Here is a 22,139-nt window from a genome sequence, read left to right as displayed (position 1 = left end):
CACAAACGACCCCCCCCCCCCCCCCTCTCTTTTCTCCACCTTTCCTTCCTTACTCTCACTCAATCCCCCTCCCCGGTAGCCATGACTACAAAGGCAAGCTTATCTGTTTCATTCGTACAGAGTGTACACCTCAGGGGCTATCAGTCGCCTTTCTCCCGCTTATGCATGACAGCCGCTCTCTTTCACTGTCACCCGACAACACTTCGCTGTTCTATCATAACCCTACATGTTCACACATCATCCCCCCCCTGTGTTCCTCCCAACATAAAAAGCGACGCCTGATACAAGAATACTGGTTTGTTCTCATGTGGATGACAACACGGCAACAGGAGTAGGGGAGGGGGATGGAAAAACTTTACGGGAACTTTGCTCTTGATGTCTTTAAGTGCATGCCGTGAAGATAACCAGTATGCACTTTTGTTTTTTTGGGACACAGCTCGCCCCCTCTTATCCCGCTTCCAGGAGGTGATAAACTGCCATCACCTCCCAAGCAGCTGCTCAAACCAGGACCCCTTGAGTTGTGAGCCACTTACTCCCCTGCTGGTATCAATCAAACGACAGCTTAGCAAAGATTAATCAAATGTTCTGGAAGGCTCTTTACCCACTACTGAGAAGTGTGACAGATGTCAAACAGACTCGACTTATCACCATCACGGATGGTTGGATGTGGAACTTGGATGGATGCCTCGGTTCTTGCTGAAACTGGCCAAGTAGAAAACACGGACTGTCCATGCATGTGCATCAGTGGTGCAAAGTACTCAAATACCACACTGAAGACAGCTGCTAACTGTACATCTACATTTTCTACGTCCAACATTAGACTGACATAGTGCCAAATTTTAGTAGAAAAATGTGATCGCTTTACTCAAACAGAGAAAAGAAACTCAATTATTTGAGGAACTGGAACCAATGAATTTCTCAGTCTTAGGCCTAATGAAACTGTGAAGCAGGGGGTCTTTACAGATTAATACAATAAAGGAATTTCCAACTCTGATACAGATAAGTACAAGATACCCTGGTGTTAGCACTGAGCTATCTGCAAAAGTAACTTCCCAAAATCCAACAAGGTATTACTGATTACATTAAAATACATCTGTGTGGGTTTAAAGCCCAATCAGGGACAATAGTTGGAAATTAGCAATAGCTATAAAGTCTCTATGCAGCAGATCAGCTTCATGTTGTGTTTTAAAATGATGTTATAGTGCATTGTCTCTATTAAATAAATCAATTCAATTAAGGTTGAATCTCTGTAATGGAACCTGAGAGACTTTTCTTTAATCAGCATTTTACGATGAGCAATCTGCTCCAAGACAAAGTGTTCAGCCAAATTTAGATTTTTGGGGGGGTTAAGTTTCTTGAGAGACTTCATGATAATATTTTGTTTTCATCAGTGGATTTATAACTAGTCCCAGAGAGCCAGGGCTACATTTTAAAGACAATTGTGTGGATGAATCCACATTGAGGAACATTTGGATAAAACGATGCTAAGTTTGATGGAACTGAATCAACACAGGCAGATTAAAGAGTGTAGCCTTCAAGCTCCAAACAGACTGGTGACTTGTCAAAGCTTCATTCAGATGTAGGCAGGACTTTGAAAATCGTATTTCGAAAGCAGTTTCTCAACAAAAAAAAGGCAAAACTGACCAGATTGGAAAATAGGATTCAAATACTTTCCACCACTGATGTATAGCAACTACATCCTTAGCTTTTGTACATCTAGTATTTTAATGTAGCATTTAATATTTGGCTTTAGGTGGCCAGCAAAGACAAAGTAAATGTCAGTGTGCTTCAGTAGTTTAATGAAGAATTATGCAAAGATGTTCATCCTGCGCTGGCATGGAACATATATAGCAGCTCTACAGTTGTATATAACATAAAGGAAGGAGAGAATCAACTCAGGAGTCAGAGGAAAAGAGAATTAATAATAACTCATGCTAATGAATGCACATGTGGTATTTACATTACAATCATGACCTCATCTAGCTGAGGTAGAGACTATAACAGGATCAGGGGCTGAGTGGAGCACTAAGTGGGGCATGGGCGTGGAGCAAGCAAACACAAGTTGAGCGTGTAATGGGCAATCTTTAATCTCGAATGTAGGTGTTCCACATCGTCCCGTAATCTGATCAGCCTCATGGTGAGTTTTCATTATAGGATCTGTCCCAGATCTCTCTTTAAAAAAAAAAAAATGAAAGAAAAAAAAATAGGAGACAAGCCTTAAGGAGCTATTCGGTGCAGGCGTAAGTCTTTGTGAAGCCCCCCTACCAGCCTCTGCGGCAACCTCCTGATGGCAAACACTCATGAATATTCATGGCTGCGACTGGTGTGCATACATTAATGTAACTAGAGAAATGTCTAATGGGCTGAAATGATGGATGACATGCATGGATACACATAACATGTCTTACAGTTAATTGAAATGTTCTAATTTCTTTCACTATTAAAATAAACATTGCTATATATATCACTTAGATAGATTTAATAAATAGTTGTTGATGAAACTGAAGATGCGTGACACGAAAGACGTGGAAATAGCCCTTTTTAAATCACAAGGTTTCAACCTGTGATCAGAAGTAGACTCCACTCTTGGAGCAAACACTCGTCAGCATTTATACTATCTACACAAACCTCACACACACAGACACACACACACACACACACACACACACACACACACACACACACACATGCTTCCCAATCATCATCAGTACAGTAGAGTACAGTACATGCTGAGACATCAATCCAATAATCAGCAGGATCAAATGAAGTCACCCACTCATCCGCACACACCAAAAACAACAAGAGGAAAAAAAAAAAAGAATAACCACACAATACCTTCCCACATACAGTAATGAGTCTCAGCTCTGAGCTCCAGCCACCTGTTTCACTCTGAGTAGGAAGCTTCCTAGCATCGGTGAGTAACTCGACAGCAAAGATGAAAACAATAAAATATACATCAAACATCCTGTCAGCAGCTGTAAAAGCGGATGCGATGTGATGCAACAAGCTGGCAAATCAAAGAGTGCGACTGAACAATCTCACGCCACATTTTGTGTTTTTCTGCTTAGTCACAACGTGTTGTTTGTTGTGACTTTGTTGTTCTTACAGCTATTCTGTTATTCTCTATAATCCGGCAGGATGATTCATCGTCAGAGAGAAATATGAAAATGACAAATGGTAGTTTCACATTGATTATTTAAGGGACTACTTTTTGGCCAGATGACCAACTTCCTCACGTTAAGAACTCAGTAAGTTTTTGCTCCTTGACAAAAAAGACAGTCCCACTACATCTTTACACATTTTTTTTTTTATAGGATATGATGTATATATAGCGGAGTTAAGCAGCCTGTTCTTACTTTGAAGTTGTCAAATACAGCAGCCTGGTCAGTGGCTAGATGTGGTTTCATTTATATATGCGTTACCCTAGCTAAATGTTTTGAAGTGATGTCATTGTTAGACACAATAGGAGGAGCAGGAAAGACAACATTAGCGAGCGGTTTTACTAATACTGGACTCTAATTCAGGGCTGTGTTTGAAACAATACCCTAACTTACTGACTTACTCAGACGGCATACTGCCTGTTAGCATGGCGTTAGTAATTTACTAAACTACTCACGTGACGTTGTTGGATAAGCTAGCAACAACGTCGGCCCTAAATAGAATTCAACAACAATATTTATGCACTAATAACTTGTAACTTCCTAGTTTGAGGCCTTATATTTAATGTGGCATCTTAATCATCATGCCACTCAGTGTTTTTTTATATTTAAAAGAGTTGGGGCCACAGACCAAGCTTCCATGTTTGACATGTTGGGATTGAGAACTGGATTTAAACGTGCTGGGAGTTGATTATTTCTTAAATAGAGGATGGATTTAAGCTAGCTGTTCCCAATGCTATTATCTTAATACTAAGTTAAGCTAACAGTAAATCTGTGGAAATTGAAAAATCTCACATATGGTCATGTGTGATGCTTTAATTAGAGAGTAATGTTGAAAAATTGACTATGTAATTAGGATATTGCTTCTGGAAAGACATGCTGCATGTGGTGATCACTGCATTCATCTCCATTGTTGTAGATGGAGGTCCTTTTTGGGGCAGATACTTCAGTAGCTGGCTAAATAAAAAATAAATTAAAAAAAACTTGTTATATTGTCTAAGACATTGAGAAATTGTTATGTAGTTTGGATGATTTGATTTTTAAGTTTTAATGTATTCCTTGCCACCAGTTTGGCCCTCCAGCATGCAAAGTCAACAAATGCAGTGTTAATATATTTATACAGTTTATCTATTATGTATTAATAGCAACTCATTCCCATAGAGGCGCATTTGTAGATGGGAAAGCTTCCAGCCCTGATGTGACCATATCAGAGGCAATCTACACTAGCTGCCCCACTTTATTCTACATGTTGCTGGTTGGAAGTGTCGTGTTGAAGATCACAGACGGATAGACGGAAGGCAGGCAGCGGGACACAAATGGGTGTTCACGGATACTCTGAACCAGCACACACCCACATGTGCACCCACATGAATATTGATTTCACACTGATATGTACAGTTATCTACAGGTGTCGTCACTGAACATCAAACTTCTAAGGTTCATAGATTCAGTCAGCCCTATTTTCCCATTTTGAAGTTTTCTTGTGTTTTCGTACTGCGCAGATCGTTCTCTACTCTTTTTTAAAAACGTTTTTATCAGCTCGCTGTCAATCCAAAGTGATCCCCTGCTTTACAAACCCATTTCCTAATATTGAATATTTCACTATCTCTTTCGACGCTGCTTCTGCACGACACATAGCAACACAACTGGCATCAGTTGAATTACTGTAAAGTGCTACAACCGGTTATTGAGAGAGAAAAATAAAAATGAAATGAACAGTATTTTCAAATATTCTCTTGCAGACATCTCAAGCACACTAACCTTTTACACACAAACCCAGGAATATACATGGATGGCACACACACACACTCAGGCAACTCATACTTCAACACTTTCTCCTCGGTGGCTTATACTTATCTAGCTGACCTAATATTTTTGTACTGGCAGAGGAGAAGATGTTTGAATGTCTTTTTGAATGTGGCATTGCAGAGAGCATAGCAGGCCGGGTTGATGGTGCTGTTGATGTAGCACAGCCAGTAGCCAATAGTCCACACTGTGTTGGGGATGCAGCTGGAGCAGAAGGTGTTTATTAGCACCATCACATTGTAAGGAGTCCAGGTGGCGACGAAAGCTACCAGGATGGCCATGATCGTTCGGGTAACTTTTTTCTCGCGTGATGGCGCCGCTTTCTTCTTCTTAATGGGCGCTTGCTTTGTCATCTTTACAATCTTCCGCGCCACGTGATTCTGTCTCTCTGTGGCTGGGACAATCTCAACTGTTGCGTTGGATGGTGTGTAGCAGTCACCCTTGGGGGATTTTGTCTTGATCTTGATGCAGGTAAGCTTGGAGACCCCTGCCTTTGCTCGTTGACGTGGGGGTGGTTGGCTTGTCTCTGCACTGCAGTTCACAGTCGAAGGGGCTGCCTCGTCTTCCTTCTGATTGGACGCAGCCACACTGCCAGATGTTGAATCGTTGGAGCTCTCCTTCTCTTCTCCAGGAGCACAGGTCTCTCTTGTAGCGTCTTCACCCTCGGTTTCGCCATCAGCAGTCATCGAGGAAGGTCCTTTTCCATTTTGCAACTTCCCATCATTGTGGTTTGCTCCATCCACAGCATGTTGGCTTGGGGAACGACCTGCGTCCTCCCCAGGTACATTGTTATTATTGGGCTTGGGTGTGTTGTTCCTCCTCTGTGCCGGTGACAAGGGCTCTGGATTGCAACTTGAAGGCTTGCGGTTATCCTTCTTCACACGGCTCTTGCTCGCTCTGGAGATTTGCCAGTAGAGCTGAATCATGATGATGACAGGCAGGTAAAAGGCGGCGATGGCAGTGCCAAAAGTGACTGCGGCATTTGAGAAGAACTGGATGTAGCACTCCTTCTCAGGCACTGTCCGCCCACCCACAATGAACTGCCAGAAGAGGATGGCTGGTGCCCAAAGGATAAAAGACAGAACCCAGGCTGCAGCAATCATCATTCCTGCCATCTTGGTGGTCCTTTTGACAGGGTAGCTGAGGGGCTTGGTGACACAGAAATATCTGTCAAAACTGATGATGAGTAGATTCATGACAGACGCGTTACTGACGACATAGTCCAAGGCTAACCACAAGTCGCACACCACAGGCCCGAGGGGCCAGTACCCTATTACTATGTAGACTGTGTACAAGTTCATCGAGCACAGTCCGATAATTAGGTCAGCACATGCAAGGCTGAATAAAAAATAGTTGTTGACGGTCTGTAAGTTCCTGTTGACTTTGATGGAAAGCATGACAAGGATATTTCCAATGACGGTGACCAAACTGAGGGAACCGGCCACCAACACGATGAACACCACCTCCACAGTCTTATAGGGGCTCTCATTCTCTTCCACAACTTCTGTGTCATTGCCTTCTGAGGCATTCCAGTAGGTGAAATTGAGTACATCCATGGCATTTGGTCTTTTGTTGCCACCTCCTACTCAGATGGAACCTACAAAAGAGAACAGAGAGAGAAGAAAGACTTGTAATGATGTGCAAGGATTTGCTTTCACATATATACAATGGATCATTGGTATCGCACAATTGTGCTGTTGTTCTTTTTCAGAAATATGACACTTTTCTCTCAACTCAGAAAGAACTCTTAGCATATCCCATTTGAATAAGCATAGAAAGTATAATGATCTAAGTAGAAATAATGGTGCCATCTGCAGCACTCTTAACATGCATTAGTTCCATCAACATTCAGTGCAAAATATTCGATAAGCTACAAAAGGATCCAGTGTTGTCCCTTCATATATGATGGTGTGCAATGATATCAATTATGATCCCAAGGTACATTAGAAAATATAAATACAAGCATCTCTAAGCCATCCGTTTGAGCAATGTGACCTTTTCTCCGTTACATCAGCTTTTAAGCCGTCCAAAAGCAATTCATCATATAACAGTGACAATTTTGGGCTGTACGCCAATTAGATTGGTAATTACAAGCCTAGATATTTGGCACAGATATTTTTCATAATCACTGAGTAAATAACATCTCCCCCATTAGACACCTGCTTCATGATGACAAAATGAAAAGGGATTGAATAATTAAAACGCACATGAATGACTGATGAAAAATGATATGGGAGGAAATTAGGCAAAAAGTCAATTGAGGACATGACAATGATAGCTGGGGGGGGGGGGGGGGGGGGTGTCGGAGGTTTACAAGAACCAAGTGGGTGACAAGGACCAAGTGCGACAAGAACTGTAGGCTCTTTACAAAGGGACCTGCTCTACTAACTGAGGGCTATTACTATAGCTATAAACCAACACTTACTACAATTATTACACTTACCAGTATTAACCAAACCCTGGAGATAGTAAATTGAGATTCTGGGAACTAATTCGTGAAGATGTCCTACATCTTCTGATGATTGTGGACCAAACCTAAAAGATCCCATCTACTACTTCTAGTACCTAAATGCAGTGATTTGCAATGTTAGCACGTACATTTGAAGGGGCGAAAGGAATTATATACTGCACACACAGGGTTAATTTTACCATGACTTTAATGAAAACCTTAAAAGGAATTACTGCCTAATTGCTGCTGTTATTTTATCTTCAAAGGTCCATTTCCAACTCGCACTTAAGAATTCTCTTCATACTACACTATAAAATTCTTTTGATCCCCAAGTGACCCACTGCGTCTCGCTTTTAACCTTAAACACACGCCTGTGTTGTAGACCTTGCTTTGATTTTTTACACCGCTCAGTTCTGCGTTTCACAGAACTTTGATAGTATGAGTAATATGATGTGTCTGCTCGGGGGCTGCCACAACTATTGGAGCACTTTAGGGAGCTGTAGGTCAGGTTTTATAGCCCACTTGGTGGCTTTGCACTTATCAATTTGACATAAATATCATTACGTTTTTTTTCCCCTCAAGCTTCTTATTTGGTGAAAGAACTAATGAAAATGTATGCTGCCAGAGGTCTTCAGTCTGTAAACCACAAGCTTTCGATGTGATTGATAACCTTTTGCTATGTCCATATTCTTGACATTGACACTAGTTTTAGCTCATAGGACTTGAAGTTAATACTCCTAGTAATCACATAGCTAGAAGTTTCCTTACCAGTGGGGAAAGCTGATTAATTTAGAATATATATTAAATGTGGCTTTTCTTTTTTTTTTACAGCCCAAGCACTTCCACAGTGGGAATGAGTGACCAGTTATCATGACCTGCCCCCATTGTTTGCTGATCATTTATGCAAGGTCCAATCAGCCCACAGGCCAATGACGTTTGACCAATAATACAACTTCAGCATTACACAGTATCCAAGACCAATTTTCATAAAGCTAACAAAATAATATGTACATCCTGGTCCATCTGTAAGAAATTCAAAATAATATTGCACCAGCCACCAATGGGTAACTGGTATCATTAAAGCCTACTGATTTAGGGATACTGCTTCAAGCGAGCATTGGTTTAAGGCAAATTGCCAGCCAATGCACAAATCCAATACCACAGTCTATAAGCCCTCAAAGAATTATTATAAATCATGGCTGCCTCTAGTAGCTATGGCTTTTAGAGCTTCAACGAAAAATACTGAGCTGCTCGTACTGAGCCAGACTGCACTACTATGGTATGACTACTACTATTAGCATATCCTACAGGAACCTACCTAACCAAGAAAACCACAGCATTCACCTTTGTTCAAACAACATCAAATGATTAATCCTTTGAGATGGTTTTATATCTTCTGTTTCGGGGATAAGTTCAATATGTGGTGACACATTGCACCCATATTTCAGAATTTATTCTTCTTATAATTTAGCCAACAATTGGACTATCTTACTTGACCTGAATAGAACCTAATACATTGGTCACCCACCAGCTGGTGAAACAAAACAATGTAAAACTGATGTTTCATAGTTTAACCAAGGTTGATAAAGTGTTATGAAAAATACACTGCCATGGTTTGAGATCTGCCTTGTCCAAGACTTTGGGCTTAAAGTCTTAAACAGTTGAGTGCAGTTGCTGAGTAACCATTGAACATTCACTTATCTTCTGTGCCAGAAATCCCTAATCATTGCATTAGCCATGGAGCTAAGCTGGGCTAATCCCCATAAAATGTTTAAGACGAGTGATTTATATTTAAAAAAGACAACAACAATTCAAAAGGGACACATTTGTGGCTACATTGGGACACATGGATTACAGTAGTAAGGTGAAGTAGATCAGTATAGATGGTCACAGCACAGTGGGTGCAGTCACCTCCAACTGCTTTGTCAGCCGCCAGCTGCCACTTGAAATCTCTGCCATGAGGTCTTAGGGGACCCTGGACTTGGTTTTCAAGCTTCAAATCACGTCTGGATGGAGTCATGTTTGCAAATGCCTATTGTGAACAAAGCTGTGTTTTATTTTACCCATCAATCTTTGGCTAACTGTTTTGCCCGTAATGGGAAGTTGCACTGAACTGAAGGAAGACATCTTTGCCACAGACTTGACTGATAGAAAGCTGGCACCCCAGCAGTGCAGTGCATTTGCCATTGCCTGGGGAGAGCAGCAGTGGCACATTTAGCATAGCTATCAATCATAGAGCCTGCCTGCATTTCTCAGTACTGCTTCAGCCAGTGCAAGGGCATCAGACAGAGCCCAATCAGAGGATGAGTGACACATCTTTATCTTTAGAGTGATTAATATTCAGATTTGTAAGACTGTCTTATCACTCATCTTATTACATTAGCATACATACAAGACTTGATGTAAAGTAATTGGTGTGCACTTTAACTACAAGATAGAGTTGGACATTTTTACCATACTATGACTTCTGCACTGAGTTGAATTCTGTTCCTCAATTTTGCTCTCTTTGTTTTGCACTTTAGACAAAAACAATGACAAGTCAGTGACTGCCATTGGTAGGATGTGAATAAATGAGCTTGAGTATTGCTCTGTGTTCGACTTAGATATTCCAGGAGCTGGCTCACTAGAGCTGAAAATTGCTTATGCCCTTTGGGAAGCAGAAACTTTGCCCTTTCTCCTCAACTTGTGTCCACAGTGTGTTTTGTACTGGACCTCAGGATGGTCAAATCACTTCTGAGTAAATGTTAAAAAAAAGTACAGAACTAAGTAAGACCCATTGACTCTTTTGTATGAACTACATTAGATGCAATCTTCAGGTCGCCAGTTTTGTCAAGGACAGACACCAGCATTGTCAGCTTTTTGCTTTCAGCAAAAATATCAGAAACATTGTTTTCAAATGTGGCGGCTGTGGTTGCACTTGAACCGATACATTTGGCTGTCTCCCCAGGGTCCAGATTCCCATTCTCCATCTCTGAGCACTGATCCAAGGTAAAGCCCAGGGCACATGCCCCCTGCTTTCAATGATTACATGCATTTTCATTGCTGGCTCTCTCCACAGGAGCATGCAGGGTTAGGCCTTCGTTTACTCGTTTTTTTTTGCAGAGAAGCATGACTGGAATGCAAAACCTATCATTGCTGCAGTAGACCTGCTCCACAGGGGGGCTCAGATCCATTCAGCACTCCTCCCACTGGTATCACAGTTAATGGATATAAGTAAGTTTAACAAACTCACTGCTGCTCTTGCTCATCCAAAGCATTTTCTAGATAAAAAAAAAATCATGCAGCAGTTTTTTGACAAGTTATAAGATTTATTTTGTCAATGAAAGATTGTGAAACAGTGACAAATCAAGTAAGACTTGTAAACAAAGTATTTCTCTTCAACGAGACAATCCACCGCAACTTTTCAGACTGTCAGTTAAACTTCCTGCGTAGGTAAATATTGGCTTAGTTTAAGTATGTGTAAATAGTCCAGTTTGGTTGTCATTCAGAGGCGATAACAGGCTAGTCCCTGAAGAGCACATGGACACATACGTGCATACAAATATTGGAAGAAAGGTTCGGCAGGAAATGAAAGGGTTCTGATAACCATCGGACCAACACACTGTCTCAGTGTTCTGATGAAACATGGCAACAAAATGATCTGCATCTTGAGCTAGTGAAGTATAATTACAAAGAGCCATTAATTTCCTCGAGGTCTCGTCACTGTCTCAGGACTGTCAGACTGCGAGGGACAGAGCTCTACAGATGTCTTGAGAGATTAACTGTTCATATTTAGACACAGGGCTTTTTATTTACACATTTACAGCCATTTACTCAGGTACTTGTTCACTGTGGTCGTGGGTTAAACAAAGAAGGCTAGACATCCTCCTCCAACCGCGGCCTCCAGCTTCACCAGGATAAAAATAGTGACGAAAAGTGACGCAATCCTCCAGCAAATTTTATTCTCCTGGATATCCACCTGAGAAGTGACCCAGGAGGATGGGAGGGGTTCAGTTCTGAACAACTTGGTCCTTTCAACTTTAAAAGGAGCAGAGGTTATCCAAATCCCCCTTTGGAAGTCTAAGCCTTTCACCCTCTTAAAAAAAAAAAACCCTCTCTGTCTCTAAACTTGACTTCTTTTCTGTCACTGCTCAGATGTAAGGTAAATTGAAAGCTCAGTTCTTAACAGTCCAATGTACAGTCTTCCCTGGTATTATTAAAAATGGACAAATTTGCACACGCAAAATTGGGAGAAAAAGTTGATCGGGTTGTAAAAGGGCTTCAGTAAGTACGTTTACTTTTGCAAATTTTCGCCCATTCACGTTCCAATGTCTGAAAGACAGCTGGAGAGGTTATACCTAAAATTGACCTTACAACTGATTGATCCCAACTCACTGAACATTTTCCCTTGAAGCCTTGAACCTGAAATGGACAGCCCAGTATTATGTCACAGAAAAGGAACGTCATCAGCAAAAAATGGTTATGAATTTCTTAAGGTCAACAACTTGGGAACTCCATACACTTAGGCAGTGCTTTCAAAACATGTCAAGTCTTAATCTCTCCTCCAACTAAGGTGGACCTCATTTCATTTCTTTCCTCACTCTGTCTTTTTTTCCCCAATCTTTGCTGGTGGCTGATTTTATTATGAAGCCCCGCCTTATCAAGGCCAGTCTTATCATTGGGTTATCAAACGGCATCTGGCTGGTATTGTCTAATCTTTATATTTTGACTTCAAAAATCAAAACCCTTATAAAACTTGACTATGGCCTCTAATTAATGGTTCGACAATAGCATTATGCATGAGAGGAGCTAATTACAGGAAAACCACTTCTTTACAGGTGTGACAACGCCTCTCATAGCCAGACCTCTCTGACAGTACTTGTGTTAAGTGGACGCGAAGCCAGAGACATTAATGGAGAATTAACGAGCAGGAAATGGCATTCAGGCGGGGTGGAAAAACAAGCTGTGATAATCTGCAAACAGTCAACTACCCAAAGATTCCCCCGAGAAACTGTGGGTGGCCATGTGTCAGTGTGCGCCAAGTGAGGGGAATGAGATCAAAACGTACACTGGAGAATTTCCCTGTGTTTGTGTGTGCACGTTTGGATTAAGAACACAGCGAGAGAGAGTAAAAACACGAACCCTTTTCTTCTTTAGTTCTGATGCAGTCAAACCAACAAAGCCAAACTGACTGTTCCACTCCTGCTTTATTTCCGTTTATGAATTGTCTTTAAGTCTTGACAGCTAGAGGCTCGTATTTCTTCCCCAATGACCTTTAAAGGCCACTTCATAGAAATTATATTCAGACTGATTTACCGCAAATTATCTTCAACATTGCAATGTCATTTTAAGGTGCCCTCTATGAAGCCACTCGCTTCTCCCAACCTCTTGGAAAAATGCTCAGAGATCAACCTATTGATATTCAAGCTACTTTGCTTTGGCAGCCTCCACACCATCTGTGAAAAATGACAGTGTCAGACATGACCTCTGCCGATCTGCAAACCAGCCCATCCATCGACTATGATTCACATAAAGCTGCTCCATACAATGCAACCAAACAATCTGTTATACAACCGCTTTGAGGAGGAATTTACAAGGAGTACATTTTAGCTTCCTGTTATGCATGGATTGAAGTAGCACACGAGCCAATTCAACATATTTTGAAGGGATACGGGTCACTGAATAGATCAGATACCATTAACTGTTGTCAACAGTTGCGGAGCCACGCTGTCTAGAAATATCACAAGCCTTCTGGGATGCAAAAAAAAACAAAAAAAACACTGGAACTCAGCCAGTGGTGGATAAAAAAAGTCCTCAAGCAAGCTGGGAAGGTAAAGAAGACGAGTCAATTTTCTCCTGTCATACTAAGATACCCCACAGCAGCTACCACTTGAAAAACACCGTCACGCTTCCCACTCAAACGCTCGCTATCTCGCCTCTCACTTCACACCTTACGTTTCATTTTGAACAAATAGCTTCCCCACAATGGAAAAAAACCTGCACAATGTATACTCTGTTGGTTTGGCTTTAATTAGCAGATTTCCATTTTTCTAATCATAATTGCTTCTCAAGAGTGAAAACAGCGGTAAGAGCTGTTACCCCAACTAGTACGATTTTATTAGTGTGAATCTCAATGGATAGTTACATTAGAAACAGCAACTTTGAGACCACTTTTCTGAACAAATATCAGCTACCTCAAAAATAAAAGCTGCTTTTGAAGACATGGCCTCTTTTATGTTTTCCTCATGGAGATCATCCCAGGTGTCTCTGTTAGCGGATATATGACAAACCTTTTTTTTTTTTTTTTTTTTAACTGGGCAGAAAAGGAAATTTACTGCCGCACCCGCCATGAAACAAGCTATAATCAGACTGACCGACATATTAAGCAACAGCTGGCAGGCGAGTCATTCCTCTGGTGAACTGCTGCAGGACACTGCCAGCAACTGACAGCCTGCAGATTTGTGCTAGGCTAAATGCTGCGCAATGAAAGAACATTAAAAAAAAAAAAGTGTACTGATCCAGATACACCACTGCATGCACAGATCCTTTGAGCTTGTGTAAGTGTATTGACATTTCCATTTCTTCTCCCATAAAAATACACCCATTTTTGATTATCTAATATGTGTCTCATGTGGGCAGAAATAGAACGTCGATGATTGTTGTTGCAGGATACAGCGAACGCCTTTCTTCACAGTGCATCCTCGACTGACCTGCTGCATTTCAGGATGTGATTGGAATAAATCCAAGGAAATGGAGCCACTAACAGTACTAAGCTTTACTTGACCATGCAAGAATATCATGTCCCTCATGACATGTAGAAGTGGTAACGGTGTCTTACCCTATTGTAACTGTCAGATGAGAGCATCTTCCATGTTATGTACACTGCCATTAAAAATACAATATAGCCTGTTCCTTCTATATTGCCTCTGGGACTCCGCTTCTGTCCCTGCCTCTTCATACTGTGCATTACAATGAGCAGGCCTGCGAGCCTCTCCTGGCAGTTGCTGGCTCATTACTGATTTCACATAGGGCGTCGACATGGATGCACCCTTCGCCGAGCCGGTGCATTTATGCAGTGGCTCGGTAATCGTCTCACGCAGGTGAAGCAGAGCCCTGCTGGTGCTGCTCTGGGGCATCCTCTCCCTGGTTTGTTCAATTAAACTCTGCTCTTTGCTGCCACCTCGGAGCATGTTTGCGATGTCACGGTATGGAAATGTAGAGGGAAGGGACGGATGAGTACATATTACGTTGAAGAGTTTGAGACAGCTCGACTAAGAGAAGTGGGGAAACCAATGGAAAGGTCAACCCCCTGCCTTTGAATAATGAGATTGTGTTATGCGAAGTGAACTCTCAGACTTTGTGCAGCGAGTGCTTCTGATCATGCCACTAAGTGTGGACTGACTTTATGACCAGACATTTCAACTCAGGCCGATGAGCAATTAGAAGTAACCCTCGGACTAGAGAGTGTAAAGTGTGGAGAACATAAGCCCGTTACAGTCACTCTCGATATGACACTCCCAAAGGTTCAAATGCTTCTCATAAAAGGTGTCGAGCACATAGTTAGTATTCAGCAGATGAGAATCTGTCAAGACAAGTCATGATGTTACAGGCACCCAGGCTGTAATACTTGAGATTCATTAGGGTCTCTAGTCCAGACTCAAGAGGGCTTTAATGAAAATGTCCACCGCTTGAGGTGGACTGAAAATGTTTTTCTCTGCCGAAAATGAAACCCAAAACGTTTTATTGAATTCTCTTTCAAACATTTATTTCATTACAGGAGATCAAGAAAGGCCTTTTTCAAACATTCATTGAAAACCTTCAAGAAAGCTGATAAAGGGTGACACAAGACTAAAATCACCACTCATGTAGCCTGCAAACTCCTTCAAGCATCTTTGCACTTTATGTTACAGTTACCTCATGTCATGGTTTAGTTTTGAATTGCAGACTTTTGATCTCTCGTCTCGTTCTCATTTTCCCTAGTGTTGTTTCCATGTGTGTTTTATAGATTAAACAGTTCATTGTGTTTTGTAGCTGTCTCATGTCGGATGTTGAAGTTGCTTGTTTCCTGTTCCACGTGGCTCCCTGTTTTCTACTTTCAGATTTTTTTCCCCCGGATTTATTATATAAGTAAGTTTTTCTTTGACTTTTTGTTCAAATAAATAATTCCCTTTTCCCCCCCATATCGCCACTTGGGCCCAGTTCCGTCTTTTCAAGTCGTGACAGACTGAACCAACCAGAGGGTAAAAAAAAAAAACCCACAGAGACTAAAAAGACGTGGGGTAATCAGACACAGGTGAGGCTAATCAGACAGGTGAGGAGAATCAGGGCAATCAAGGCAGGAGGGAAACACAGAGAGGCAGGAAACCAGACAACACTGAAGACTTGAACTGTAATATAAATCAGGAAACACTTGAGACTGAACTAAGAAACACTAAACACCAAACTAGGAAACATTAACAAACAAGTAAAACAGGCAACAATATTACAGACAACAGAGAAGAACACAAGGGTGCAAAGTAACACAGGAAACACTGAAGACGAATCTCGAAAACATCCAACATTAACACGCAGGGAAACCACACTCGGGAAAATAACCACAACATGTATTGACTGACTAATTCCATGCAAACAGCATTGGCTTTGTTAGGGAGCAATTTAAAGGGTTACTTCACTCATTTGCATGAAGCTGTGTATCATTAGAAACATGATAGTAGTGTTGAATGGTCGTGAATCCAACCCTCATTTTGCCCTGAGACGAGAAAAATATGTTTTTCTACTACCATGTTTCTAATGATACACAGCTTCATGTAAATGGGTGAAGTATCCCTTTAAAGTTCACTGTCGTGCTCAAGGAAACGTAAACACCTCCAGGAGCTGAGCGTCGAACCCAACCTTTGGATGGAGATGACCGTCACTACCACTGACCCACAGCCAACAAACCTGGAGTTTCTCTCTGAGTCATTTCTTGGGTTCGTCCCTTTATGATCTTGACTCGGACTTATTTAGACTTTGAGTTTGAACTCATGAAGTTCATTACATTGTTTATCTGAGGAGGTGGCGGGTGCATCTACCTCCCGCGTGAACGTGACGGTGCTCTTTTCGCTCACTCTCTGAATCAGCACGCCTAATAGCCCAAGCACTCTTAATCGCTCTGCCAGCATCGGCGTCACCCTGCGACTGTCCTGTCCTCATTCCCCTGCATGTGTCCTGCCTGTGATGTATCTCGCTGGCACCCTCCCTCCATAGAAAGCTGTGCTCATTAAGATAGACAAAGATAGCAAAAATGGGAAAAAAAAAAAAAAAAAAGGCAATGGAAGGCGAAGGGAGAGAGATAAAGCGGGTGCCTGTTGGATTCGTTCCACTTCATTGTTTCTGTATTTCTCTGCCCATCCTCCCCCCCCCCCCCCCCCTTCGAATACTGCGTCTCCTGTGATTCAGAGTTTAGCGATAAAAAGCAGAGCCATGTTGCCCTTGGACAGGTTGCTATATTTACAATATCTGCTCTAGATTACCTCATATATAACAGTAAGGCAGACAATTATTTCCATCACAATGTAATGAGATAGAAGACAATGCAGGGAGGCTATTGTGAGGCTTTCATTGGAGTAAAGTACTGAGTAAGCTTGAAAGTGTTTGCCAATCCTGTGCAGTTTCTCATCTCTGAATTCTTGTCTGTCTCTTGAAAGCAACAACGAGACAAAAAAGCCAAACCTTTCATTGGAGTGGTGCTGGAGTAATCAAAAAGGGAACATTTCCAATTTGGAAAATTGGCACGTAACATCCTTCAGATGGCTTATCATTTAGTGTCCCGTGTACGGAGTATAAAGTCCTCCAAGCAGATGATCCAGATTCAAGTTGAGCCTGTAGCTTCTTTCCCACATGTCATTCCCCAGATTTTCTACTCTATCCTCTGCCTTACCGAATAATGTTGAAAAAATATATTTTTGTCCAGATTGATTCAGACTGTTTCCTAGCAATACAATTCTTCACATTCGTAACAACTCTGATGAATTGACACGACCACTTAAAGTTCTCAAACACAGCAAAGTCTGAGAAGGCAACTTTTTCAACTCGGTGAATGGGATCATCTGAGGAGCACATGAACGCTGCGTATGACAAACTGTCGACTGCAATCGAGCGTTGTGGGACTTGCAGTCCAAGAGCCACTCATGTATGAAGGCTCTCCGTGGTTGTTCACTTGCAGAGAGACACGGGAATCTGGTCTCACACTTGTGAAGAGGCAACTTCAGCAAAAGTCTGATAAGACGGGAACACAATGTGCCACAGCCGGTCACAAGTGGCCATCAGCATCCTTGGCAGTAATCCGCGCACTGAAGGCAAGTGGTGTCGCTGTAAATAAAGCTGACAGATGCTAATCCACAAAAGTCAGCCTTGATCCAAACAACAGATGCGCCCATGACCAAAAACTTCAAGCGTTCAAACCTGATGGCCTGTCAAGCTTGGGTGTCGCTCAGACAGGACATTTCTGACAGGGCCTACTTATGTGGCTTTCTCCTTATGATTACCTTGTCATTGCATTTCATTTATCCTCAGATGAAGAGATTAGTAGTGGAGTAAAGTGATACCATTTTTCTCACCTCAATGCCCCCTTTAAGAAGGGATTTACAATGATTTTGACAGTTTCCACATAACTTCTAATCCTGGGATTTAAAATACGGAATTTTAGCAAAACTGGAAGAATCCCTTCCCAGGCCGCTTCTTAGCTTCTTAAAAGAGTCAATCTGTCCAACGCTTGAATCCATGCGAAATTTGAAACCGTTGTCATCAATAATAAATGCTTTATATTAAATACTACAGCTTCACTCTCTGCTTACTTGCATTGCCTCCAGAGGCTGCCCTGTCTGGAATAACTATAAGTGAGGGTTCAAGGTGTTTGTGAAGTTTCAAAGATAAATATTGATCACAGGGTTGAACGTTTCTGACCACACAGGATGAGCTGCTCCGGCTCGCTGTAAGAGGCATTTTGATTCCGCTGCTGGAGAATACAGGAAGCATTTTTGAGGGACAAGGGATGTGCTCCTGCATCGAATTTGATTTATTTAAGCCATCTGTTTCCTTTTGTAACTCTTGACATGTACGTGGTATTGACAGCACAGACATGTACTTTCTTTCCCCCAGTATTGCAATGGGAATAACAAACTGCCAATATTGTGGTTTGCTCAAGGCATGTCCCCTATCATTTCTGTCCGCTTTGGCCAAAATAACAAAACAACAACAAAACCACGTTTGCACAGCAACACACACCCAAACAAAGCCTTCTGTCATCGTGAAATTACTATGGAGACGTGAAAGAAATCCTTTGCAAAAGGGTGTTCGAAGGCAAAAGGTGTCAGCTCTGTAATTAGCCTTTCTTACGTTGTCCTCCCTTTGCTTTCACTATCTCACTCCCTTGTGCTTTGACTGACAGCTTTATATCACAGAGGGGGAGCATGCCACTGGACTTTTGTGCTCAAAAGCCACTTTCCATCACTGAAACATGGCTAATTGCTGGAGCAACAGAAATTAACCTAACCTCAACATATCATCAAAACATTGTTCCTCGAGGCAATCATATCCTTCAAAGTACACTTTCATTAGCAGACCTGACACTGATGACGGCTGTTTGGATGACATTAGTGCACGCAAAGGACAATAAGCCCAAGGAAATTAGCTGTCACGTTGGATTCTGTTAATTGGTCATTTTTTTGAAAATGTCACCTGCAACCAAAATCTATTGTTAAAGCCCAACCTGGCCCATTTTACAACATATTTCAATGACTGTAGTATGTCCATCATCTATTGATTTTAAGAACATATTAAAAATTCCATCTAAATTAAATGAACCATTTGGCCAACGCTCCACAAAAAACAATCCCCCATCATGTCTTTGAATTCAGACTGTAAAAGACTCAGTTTAGCTTAAATACAGCAGTTTTCCATTTTTCCATACAAATTGATGGAATATACTCTGATGGAAGTGGGGGTTTTTTTCTGTTTGGTAACATCACTTCCATGCAAGGGACTAACTGCTACTTGAATGTGCAGAGCTGACGAAGCGAATGAACCAACCTAACGTGTGACTGCTCTCATTTCTGTTATCAAATTATACGCTTATTCCGGTAGGGAAAGAGAGACGACAAATCTAGGAGTTATTTTCCCTCGGGGCAACTGATCGTATATGTCCAAACCTCCTCTTTTATTTACAACATGCAGAAAAAATACTGGACAGTAGGACCTTTTTATGCTCTCTGTGTCATGGTTTGGTTTTGTTTCTGTGTTTCGTCTTGTTTTAGTTTTCATTCTTTCCTTAGTGTTTTGTTTGTTTCCTTGTTTTGATTGTTTCCTTTGTGTGTTTTAATGTTTTATAGTCCTGTGTTTATTTGAGTCTTTCGTGTGTTTCCCTGTGTCCTCCTATGTTGCCTGTTAGTTTATTTCCTGTGTTTAAAGTCTAGTCTTTAGTGTTTTCTGTTTTTGGTGTTGTCAGTGTTGGGTTTTATGTTTTACTTGTCCTGAAGTGTTCTGGCCTTGTGCTCTTTGTTCCTTGTGTTTCCCGCCTGTGTGATTGCCCTGATTGTCCTCACCTGTCTGATTAGTCTCACCTGCGTCTGATTACCCCATGTCTATTGAGTCTGTGTTTTCCTCAGTCTCTTGTTGGTTCATTGTCTTTCCAGTTGTAGTCTGTCATGAGTGTCCTTCTGTGCCTGTCGTTTGTTCCCTGCTTTGATGCATTTACTTAGTTTTTCTCCACTCGGTTTTAGAGACGTTTTGGAGTTTGCGTCTTGTTTAAATAAACCTTTTGTTTGCTGCAATTGGGTCCTCCTCCCCTGTTTTCTACCTCTGTCCCAAACACTGAAACAGAAATTGGGGGAAAAGGGCTTTTGGGTTTTCTGCACCTTCAGCCTGGAATCTGTTGCAGAACGAGTTAAACTGAAGTAGCTGTTGTCTTTAACTGCAGATTCTATAGAATACCGATGTTTTTAGCACCATTGCTAGAACTACTGACTCGCAGATTTGACTCATAAATGGTGACAATATCATGCTAAATTGGTATTGTTGTACTTTGTCTCCCTTTGTGTGTTTGTGTGCAACTTTGAGTTTTTTGTACTGCTGTCTGTCTTGGCCAGGTCTCCCTTGAAAAAGAGGTTCTCAATCTCAATGGGAGCAACCTGGTTAAATAAGGTGAAATACAATAAACCCTCCTGTTGTTCATGATTGGAGGGATATGCCCACATTCACCCAAATTATATTAATAGGCCAAGTTAATGTGTTATTTTAGTCCCGTCAGTGCCTTTTAGCTCTCTGTTCATTCATTATCTGGTAACAATTCTCCAAACAACAAAACATTGCACATGACTGGACATGCGACAGCCAGCTCTGTATTTAAGTCTCTTTTGTGTGCAGAGGTTCAACTCAATCAGAGGTTTCAACTCGTTGAGTTGTTATGTAACATTCGAGTTTTGTGCAAAGTTTCTACCACTGACGCTCGTCACTCATCCTGATGAGCTGTGTACCTACAACACATGCATTCACACATTATCCCGGCTGTGACTGGCCTGACGTCATCCTGCACCACAGGCACTGAACAAGCACACTGGGAAATCAGCCCATTTGGTTTAAAAAAAAAAAAGGGGAAAAAAAGGATGTTGATGTTCACAGAGTCGCAGCTGCCAGATATGGGATTTATTTTTTTTTACTTGATATCCATCATTGCTGTTTCACCCACATCCTTCCAAAACAGGCCCAACAAATGGCGAGCACCCCTTGATTTCTTCTTTTATGCACATTTGGGAATTGGGCATCTAAAATGTCAGACAGATTGATGGTAATAGTTTATTTTCTTTTAAAGTGAGTAAACATAAACCATTCCCCCTTTATTCTTTCCAAGACCGGAAATTTCACTGATGGCAAAGCTGCTCCAAGTCGTAAAAACATAATCGGTGTATGATGAGTTTACACACTGAGACCTGAATTGCAGGTACATGGACTTTGTTTGCTGTGCTCCTCTGTTCTGTTTGTATTGATTTGTGTCCTCAGTGTATTGTTCTCTTATCTTGATTGGATATGCTGAAGTTAATGAAGATCATTTGGATTTATTGAGGGGATTATCACAAGCCAGGATGTAACTTTAATCATTCAAGGTTGACACAGCTAGAGTATGAGCAAATAGATGAAATAGACTATGACCGCAACCATACAAGGCTTTTCAATGAATCTGCAAGGCAACACATGCCACACTCGCTAACAGCTGATCCCAAAGACTCGTTGCAGCTGTTTTTAAATTGATGTTGGGACGGCTCATTATTGGTTTCCAAATGTTGATTTTGTTTCAGCATACAATCAAAGCCAGAATAAAAGGTTTCTCACTGGACAAGCCAACAACTGTAGCTGCAAAAGAAAAGGACATTAAAAGCAAAGTATTGTAAAACAAGAAGAATGATTTTCATGGAAAATTTGGATCAGAAACATTGCCATTAATAATAAATGCTCCGATCTTTTTTTGTCTTGAGTGATTCTTTTTACAAATGGAATAAAGCTCCTTCCCATTCGTTGTGCAATGTGCTAAATCTAACCTCAATAAATCCAAAGGGAGCCTCTTCAAACTTTGCTTCTTACAGAGATTGAGCACAGCTTTTCCGAGTGTTAGGAGTGCCTACGCAAATGTGACAGTGACGATGACAGATTCAGATTAATTCCAAAGAATTCATCCCACATTTATGCTTCCAACTTCATCATGGTCTATAATTTAC

General features: G+C 41.4%; 1 protein-coding gene across 3 annotated transcripts in view; it reads right to left on the bottom strand.

Moving 5' to 3' along the window:
• Window positions 1–2,173: 2,173 nt before the first annotated feature.
• Window positions 2,174–22,139, bottom strand: part of chrm2a (cholinergic receptor, muscarinic 2a) — a 67,263-nt gene continuing 47,297 nt past the window's right edge. For all 3 annotated transcript variants that reach the window (XM_079335300.1, XM_079335302.1, XM_079335301.1), the window contains one exon: window positions 2,174–6,561. In XM_079335300.1, coding sequence (XP_079191426.1) covers window positions 5,012–6,520 — 1,509 coding nt within the window. In that variant the 5' untranslated portion in view covers window positions 6,521–6,561 and the 3' untranslated portion in view covers window positions 2,174–5,011. The remainder of the gene's footprint in view (window positions 6,562–22,139) is intronic.

Source organism: Symphodus melops, assembly GCF_947650265.1.
Source record: "Symphodus melops genome assembly, chromosome: 22".
NCBI classification, from domain to species: Eukaryota; Metazoa; Chordata; class Actinopteri; order Labriformes; family Labridae; genus Symphodus; species Symphodus melops.
This window is presented reverse-complemented; position numbering and strand designations above follow the sequence as displayed.